Source organism: Acomys russatus, chromosome 7, assembly GCF_903995435.1.
Source record: "Acomys russatus chromosome 7, mAcoRus1.1, whole genome shotgun sequence".
Taxonomy (NCBI): Eukaryota; Metazoa; Chordata; class Mammalia; order Rodentia; family Muridae; genus Acomys; species Acomys russatus.
Window position 1 is genome coordinate 3,837,769 of NC_067143.1, and position 8,338 is coordinate 3,846,106.

Sequence of the window (8,338 nt, forward strand, 5' to 3'; positions counted from 1 at the left end):
AGGCTCCGGCCCCCCCCTCTCGCCCCGCCTCCCCAGCTTCTCCATCCTCCACTGTCATCTGCCTCTCGGTCACAGCCTGGGACGATGAAACTCCGCCCTCTTAGGCTCTGTCCTCAGACTTCATCGCTTAGGCTCCGCCCCAAGACTCCACCCCCTTCGGTCATTTGCCCCTTGGGTTCCGCTCCCAGGCAAATCAGTGACATAATAAGACCCTGTCCCCCTCAAATCCAACTGAGACACGCCCTCTTTGCTCCTGGCCCAGACGACATGTTTTTAATCACCACTCTCTGGAGTAACCCAACCCTCAGGATCACCACCAAGAAATATCTTTCACTGCATCCCTACAAATTCCATCCAATGGGATTTCATCTCTGGACTGCATCCCCTTTGTCCCCACTCCTAGTGATGTCAGGGCTGCGTATACTCCGCCCCCGTGGACTTTGGACAGTTCTGACTTCTGCTCCGGCTGCGTCCTGTGTCGTGGGTTTGACTCTTGAGAGAGGATGGGGGGGGCGGCACTGGTCTTTCCAGAACCGCTGGATGAATCAGAATAAACCATAGAAATGGTGACTTCCTATCATCTGTGATGTAGGGTGAAGGGCGCGCGCAAGTGGGAAGGAAAGGGTAAATGAAGGGCACCAGCCGAACCTTTGCACTAACCCTAAACAACAAGCCTATTGCAGCACCTGGGACTTACGCCAGGGCTGGTCCTACCGCCCTGCGGGAAAGGGGAAAACAGGTCACAGCGCCACCCGAACCTGCCTACCCAGATACCCCGGGCCGGCTGCTGATCCGCCCTCAAAGTCCCCAACAAGAACACACGCCTTCCCCATTTTCCACAAAACTCAGTCCCAAGCCCATCCTTCATTAAGGACAGAGAACTTACTCCCGGCCCCCTGCTCCCTCAGACCCTGGAGAACACCCCAGTCCGCCTACTTCACACTCAGCCTCCACCTTCAGACTCGGGGGGTCCAGAACTTAACCCTCCTCCCTCAGATCCAAGTGTTCAGACGAGGCGTTCAAACCCCAACTCACTTCCCTTGGACTCAGCGATTCAGTCTTCCACTGTCTTCCCTCAGTCTCTGGTCCGGGCTCTGGTCCTCCTCTCTCAGACCAAGATATACTCTCTAAGACCCTGCGGCCCAGATTGCAGCTGCCTCCCTGAGATCCGTCTGCCCCACCCCACCCCATCCCTGGCCCCCACCCCACCCCCCGTTCTAGCCCGAGGGTCGGTGCATTGCCCCTCTAGTCCTACCCTCCTCCCAAAGTCACTCCAGCTCCCGCCCCTCCTCGAGCGTTTGCGGGTTCAGCTGCACCGCGGCGAGGTGCGGGCAGAAGGCGGAACCGTGGGCGGGGCTTCCTAGTTAAAAGGCTGCAAAATCGTGTACCCGACACACCGAAGGGAAGTCCCGGGGCCTCTGCCACCGAGTCCGAGTGACCCCGCCCCCTGCATTCTGGAAGGTAGGGCAGCAGAGGTTCCCAGGCAGGAACCTCAGGCTTAGGGACCTCCTACTCCCCTGAACCCTGGATCCCCAGGCTCACATCCTTTCCCTCAGGATCTTCAAGTGGGTCTCCTAGCTCCTTTCTCCCCAGGACGTTGGAGTCACAACCTCAAGTCTTTCTCTCCAATCCCACGAGTGGGCCCGAGCTCCTTCCTTTAGAATGTGGGTATCCCCACTAGCAAGCTGTCTCCCACTCCAAAATTCTGGAAGCTAAAGCTCTGCACCAGCTTCCTTAGACCCCAACTCCATCCTCTAGCAAGACTCAAGACAGCTCCAGAAACACCTCCTTCTCCTCCTAGTTCCCCAAACTACAAGGTCTCAGGTGCTCTCCTTCAGACCTCCTCTCAATTATTCCACCTTCTTTCTCAGAGGCCACCATGGGACGCCCCCCACCCTGTGCAACTCAGACGTGGATCCTTCTGTTTCTGCTAATGGGAGCATGGGCAGGTGAGGGGGATAGGTGCCACCACCCAGGGCCTTCAGTAGGGTGGGTGGGGAGCCTTCAGGAGGACTCTGAGTGAGCTCCCGTGGTGGTCTTGGGCACTGGGGAGATTTCTTGGGAGTGGGTAGAGTGGTGGGGGAAGTGGGTTGTTTCCCATGGGTGCATGGCTGCAGAAGGAGTTCTTGCTGCCTATCAGACAAGGGACAGAATTTGAGTATGGAGGTGTATTCGAACCCATCTAGATGTGTGTGGACGTATGGTGGGGCTGTGCCTAGTGTTGATTATTCCCAGGTTTCAATGAGCTTAGGTGTGTGACCCTATGGCCATGTTCCAATGGATGCTGGGACCCCTCATCTGTTGAAGTCATAAGAGAGGGCAGGCAGAGGAACTGCCCTGCGTGTCCGTTTGAACCCACGGTGGCTTTCCTGGCTGGGGCTCTGCCACCGAGGATAGCAAACCACCCTTCTCCTTCCCGATGCAGGACTCACCAGAGCTCAGGGTTCCAAGGTCCTGGAGGGTCAGGAGTGTAAACCCCACTCCCAGCCGTGGCAGACAGCCTTGTTCCAGGGCGAGCAACTAGTCTGCGGGGGTGTCCTGATAGGAGACAAATGGGTCCTTACTGCCGCCCACTGCAAAAAAGAGTGAGTGGAGGGCTGGGCGCAGATGGGGTGGGGGGTGGGGAACGGGAGGAAAGACAGTAAGGGCTCTGAGCCCTGCATCTGTGGGAGGAGGGATTGGGAAACAGACAGGCTCAGGCCTGGACTCCTGGGCTTGGTGGCAACTGATTGGGTTCTGAGGGAGAAGGGTTGGAGAGAACTCTCAGGGACCTCCGACTCCTGCCTGGGTTCCAACCTACACACACACACACACACCCCTTGTGCAGGAAGTACACGGTGCGCCTGGGCGATCACAGCCTGCAGAGACGAGATGCACCGGAACAGGAGATGCAGGTGGCTCAGTCTATCCAGCATCCTTGCTTCAACAGTAGCAACCCAGAGGACCACAGTCACGATATAATGCTCATTCGAATGCAGAACGCAGCAAACCTCAGCGACAAAGTGAAGCCCATCAGACTGCCCAATCAGTGTACCAAAGTCGGCCAGAAGTGCACCATATCAGGCTGGGGCACCGTCACCAGCCCTCGAGGTAAAGTGCTGGGCTCCTACTAAGAGGGTGAATTGAAGGCAGTCAGCCCCCCCTCCCCCCCCCCGTGGACTCCAATCCGTTGCAGATCACACTCCCAACATACACTGACGTACACACACCCGAAGAGAAGAGAATGAAAGAGGAAAGTGACCACAAAAATTAAGCTTTATGGGGAAGAGGAGGAAGTGCTTGAGGGAGAGGGTGCTGTAAGTAAGTTGTTTGCTTAGCAAGTGTGAGGACCTTGAGCTGAGAGCCCCAGCACCTGAGCATAGCCAGGTGGGGTAGCATGCACCAGGAACCTCCAACCTGGGAAGTGGAAATAGGTGGGTCCCAGGGTTCAGTCAACCAGCATAGCCTAAGGGGTGAGATCCAGGTTCAGTGAGAGACCCTGTCTCAGCACATACATGTGTTGAAGGAGAACCACTGTTTGTTTGTTGTTTTACTTATATTGGTGTGTGTGTGTGTGTGTGTGTGTGTGTGTGTGTGATGTGCACAGAAACATGCCTCAGCATGCATGCCAAGGTCAGAGGACCATCTGTAGGAATCAGTTGTTTCCTTCCATCCTGTAGATCCCCAGGGGTGAGGGGAGAGGGGGATGGGGGAATGGGAGAATGAGGGGATGGGGTGGGGGTGAAAATGGGGGTGGGGATGGGGGCAGTGGAGGGGGTGGAGCTCAGGTTGTGACATTTGGCAGCCAGCACCTTCACCTGCTGAGCCATCTCAGCAGCCCATGGTGCACATTTGTGACCACAGCTCTGGGGAGCTAGATAGATACAGAGGTTGGGATCCTGGATTCCCTGGCCAGACAGCCTAGCTGAATGGGTGAGTTTAAGCAAGCAGGATCCAAAGAAGAAGAAAACAACCCCTTTCCTTGATCTTGTATGTACTTCCTTTGTGTAGAGCTCTATGTAAACTTCCTAGCAGACCTGGGCACAACCTCCAGCCGGAGCCTGCCCTTCTTACCCATGCCCTAAGGCTCCAGACCCTCCACCATTGCCCAGCCTGCAGGATCCGAGGGCGTCCAAACTCCCTTCCTACTCACGAGCCAGACATGAGTCTCTTCGGGATTTTTGGCACATCTCAAATGTTCCTCAGCTTAGACCTTCACAGTGGGAACAAGTGGGACTCAGCTCAAAGAAAACAATGGGGCCCTCCAGGAATTGGCCACGCCAGCAATCAGGTCCCTACATGTCTGACTTTTACTGAGCCGGTGTGGCTTGGAAACACACTGCTGAGGAATCGGGTGGATCTTCCCATCAGCCCTGGGGAGCCATGTCCCATGCCCCAGCCTCACTTTCCCCAGTCATGTCTAGGGAGTTGACATCCAATTGGCAATAAGCTTCACAAGCTTTCTGTTTCCTTCAGTTTTACTATATTTTGTTTATTGTGTGTGTGTGAACTTGTGTGTCTCGCAGTGCACAAGTGGAGGTTGGTAACAACCTGTGGAAGTTAGTTCTCGCCTTCCACCACGATCAAAGTCAGTCTATCTTTCTGGGACTTGTCTGTTTTATTATTTTTTTTAGATTTATTTATTTTTCTTTCAATGTGTATGAGGTCTTGCGTGCGTACATGTCTGTGTACCCCATGCACACAGTGCCTGCAGGGGCCAGGAGAAGTCCTGGAACTGGTGTTACAGAGGCTTTTAAATCACCATGTAAGTGCTGGGAACATAACCTGGGTGCTCTTAACTGTTGAGCATCTCTGCAGACCCTGAGCTGATTTTTGTTTTGAGTCAGGGTCTTTTCATTATGTAGCCCTGGCTGTCCCGGAACTATGTAGACAAGCCTGGCCTTGAACTTCTAAAGATTCATCTGCCTCTGCCTCCCAAGTGTGGGGGTTAAAGGGCTCCATCACCACCACCACCACCCCAGCCCCATCTGTTCTTTTGATGATGTGTTCTTGGTGCTTAGGGCTCTGGAAATGCCTTGTAAATTTTCCTGCATGGATGAGTAAGTGATAAAATGAACGAGTGTTCCCTGACCTCTTCAAAGAGTTTTTGTGAAAATCACGTTAGACTATAAGCAGACAGATTCTGGGTCATTTTCCTGTTTTCTCCTTAAAGGGAATTAATAGCAAAGGCAGCTGTAATTCCAGTCATTACCGTTTTGTCGGTATTATAGGTTGAGCTGAGGGCCTTGCATTCTTCAGGCAGATGCTCTACCACTGAGCCACACCCCTAGGCCCTCTCTGGGGAGTCTATGCAGGGGCTCTACCTCTGAGCCACACCCACAGTCAGCCATTAATATGTATCAAACACTCAGGATGCCCAAGATACTGAGCTCAACACTATGAAATCATAAGCAAATGCGAAGTCTACCTGTAACAAAGTATCAGGTAGAGGCAAGTGGAAAGTTCTGAAGGGTGAAGGGATATGAAATGCCAGTAGCTAGCACAGACTGTCATCCTAGGTACTCAGGAGGCTGAGGCAGGAGGAGCTCAAGGTCAAGGTCAGTCTAAGCAGCTTAATGAGAGTCATGTCTCAACATAAAAAGTATAACGTGACTTGTACAGACGTCATCCCAGCACTTGGGTGGTGGAGGAGGAGGAGGAGCAGGAGTTCAAGTTCACTCAGCTCCACAGAGGGCTGGAAAGCAACCTTGGCTACAGGAAACCATCTCAAAAGAAACAAAGTCTCTCTCTCTCTCTCTCTCTCTCTCTCTCTCTCTCTCTCTCTCTCTCTCTCTCCTCTCTCTCTCTCTCTCTCTCTCTCTCTCTCTCCCTCTGTCTCTGTCTCTCTGTCTCTGTATCTCTCTGTCTCTGTCTCTCTGTCTCTGTATCTGTCTCTGTCTTTCTGTCTCTCTGTATCTCTCTCTGTCTCTGTCTCTCTGTCTCTCTGTCTCTGTCTCTCTGTTTCTCTCCCCCCTCCACCACTACCACAGGTGTGGACAGACAGAGGTACTTTAATTAGAGTGGTCAGAAAGGGCTTCTAGGAGCTTATATTTGGGAAAAGGAGAACATAGATGAAATTAAGTGACAAGAACACTGCGAAGAGGGCAAGAGCATATCACAGAGAGGTCTTCCAAAATCCCCTTTATCACCTACCTCTAGACTTAAAGTTGATTAAAGGCAAGAAACAAAAGGTAAGACTTGAGGGCTCCTGTCTAGCCATGGCCCCTGTGAGATGTCCAGGCAACTAACAGACGAAAAGTCCGGTTACAGGTGGGACGAACAGAAAAGCTTCCTGTCTCCTCCTGCTTTTGTTTCCTCAGAGAACTTTCCAGACACCCTCAACTGTGCAGAAGTGAAAATCTTTTCCCAGAACAAGTGCGAGCGAGCCTACCCAGGGAAGGTCAATGAGGGGATGATCTGTGCCGGCAACAGCAACGGGGCTGACACCTGCCAGGTGAGTGACCTCCACAGTCCCCCCTCACAATTTGGTGTGGATGACGGTGACCCAGAAGATTTAGTACATAGAGACGTTGTGCCATCCTGGCAGAGTTCAGAGTAAAGCTAACTACTCCCAGAAGGTCACACGGTGAGTTTGGGGGTGCTCAGGAACCTGGCTGGTCACCATTCTTTCCTTGCTAGTCTATGTCTACAGAGTCATAGACTCATTGGTAAGGTGACAGAGGGTATGGAGGACAATCTGAAGCTAAGCATTAGGCAATGTTTTACTCCCAGTGGTGGCTCTTGGAGCTGGTTGTGGTTTCTGCCACTGGGTTCCCAGAGGATGCTTTCTTCTGTCATTGCATCCTTGGGGACCAACATTGCCTTCTCAGTGACCTCCCATCCTGCCCTCATGGGATTTTTTTTTCCCACAGACATAATACTCTCTTTCCTGCCAACTGCAGTACATCTGTGTCCTTAGGACTTCCCCTGGCTTTGATTTTTCATGGAAGCTCCAACCCCATCACTAATGATTAGACCCCAAAGGCACATCTTTCTTCTTCATTGGCCAAGGACGTTATTGTCATCCCCATCGCTGACGGGCCAGCCTTCCACTGTTCCACAAAGATGCCCACTATGTCCCTTAGGGATTGGTTCTGTGCTTGAGTGAGATATCTTCCCACCCGTCCCTATAAGGATCCTATTATTTCTTCTGCACTCCCCAACTGGAGTCTTCAGCTGAGTCCCCTCTTGAAAAGCCTGGTGTCCCCTCTATGAATTATACTTTGGATGCTTGGCTCTTTTTCCTCACTGGTCAGAAATTTAACCATCATCCTTAGAACTCTTCTCTGCATTGGAAACTCCACTTTCTCCCTCTGGGCCACCAAGTATTAGTCCCATTCCCTATAAGAAACCAACCATTCCACCATGTGGACGGATTGGTTATAGGAACCAGGAGATGTGGCTCAGTTGGTAGAGTGCTCGCCTACCACACACAAAACCCTGGGTTCCACCCCCAGCACTGCAGAAACTGGGTGTGGTGGTGCATGCCTGTCATCCCAATACAAGGTCAGTTTCTGCTGCACAGACTTTGAGGCACCTGGGCTACAGGAGCTTGCATCTCAACAATTGAGTGCTGAGGGGTTCAATGCAAGGTGGTTCAGCAGGCAAAAGCACTTGATACTCAGGCCCTACAAGCTGAGTTTGGTCCCCAGGACCCTCCTCATAGAAGGAGAGAACCAACAACTCCTGAATGCTGACTGCCGGTCTCCACCACACCAGATAATAAAATGTAATGCAAAGTTTTAAATGCCGGGTACAGAAAGGAGAGAAATATGGGCATTTGAGGGCAAACACAACTCTGCCCCTATTCAGGGTGACTCAGGGAGGGTCCTCTAGTGTGCAACAGAGTGCTCCAGGGCATCACATCATGGGGCTCAGACCCCTGTGGAAAGCCTGAGAAACCCGGTGTCTACGCCAAAATCTGCCGTTACATCGACTGGATCAGGAAGACCATGGACAGCAGGAACTGATGCTGGTGGTAGGGGTGTCAATAAAGACCACCTTTGGCTGACTCTTTGACTGTGTTTTGGCCTGTGTTTAGGGAGGAGGGGAAAGGACTACACCCTCCTGTTGGGGGGTTGGTCTAGTGCTGTGTATTCTGGTGTTAATTACTGGGGCCCCAAGGTCTGGTTGCTGCCCAGAAGAGAACATTCTCACGTACAACTGTCCTTGTTGGGTACCTATTCAAAGTTGATTGGCTAGTAAAAGATGCTGAAGCTTGGGGTTTGACAGAAGAAAGAAATGTGGAGTTTGAGGTTCACAGGCCTGGGGTTGGGGTGGGGGGCCACGAGGCAGAGAGAGAGAGAGAGAGAAGAGACAGGAACAGGAGGAGGAAGAAGGAAGAAGAGGCCCCAATGGG

The 8,338-nt window shown here is 52.4% G+C and overlaps 1 protein-coding gene across 1 annotated transcript; it reads left to right on the forward strand.

The window, feature by feature from the left end:
• The first annotated feature begins 1,380 nt into the window (after nt 1-1,380).
• On the forward strand, nt 1,381-8,008 carry Klk8 (kallikrein related peptidase 8). The gene is given in 7 exon segments (XM_051148437.1): nt 1,381-1,461; nt 1,872-1,949; nt 2,426-2,585; nt 2,828-3,090; nt 6,300-6,433; nt 7,792-7,803; nt 7,806-8,008. Coding segments are annotated over 6 exon segments (783 nt in total). The 5' UTR covers nt 1,381-1,461; nt 1,872-1,879; the 3' UTR covers nt 7,950-8,008.
• Nucleotides 8,009-8,338: the final 330 nt, after the last annotated feature.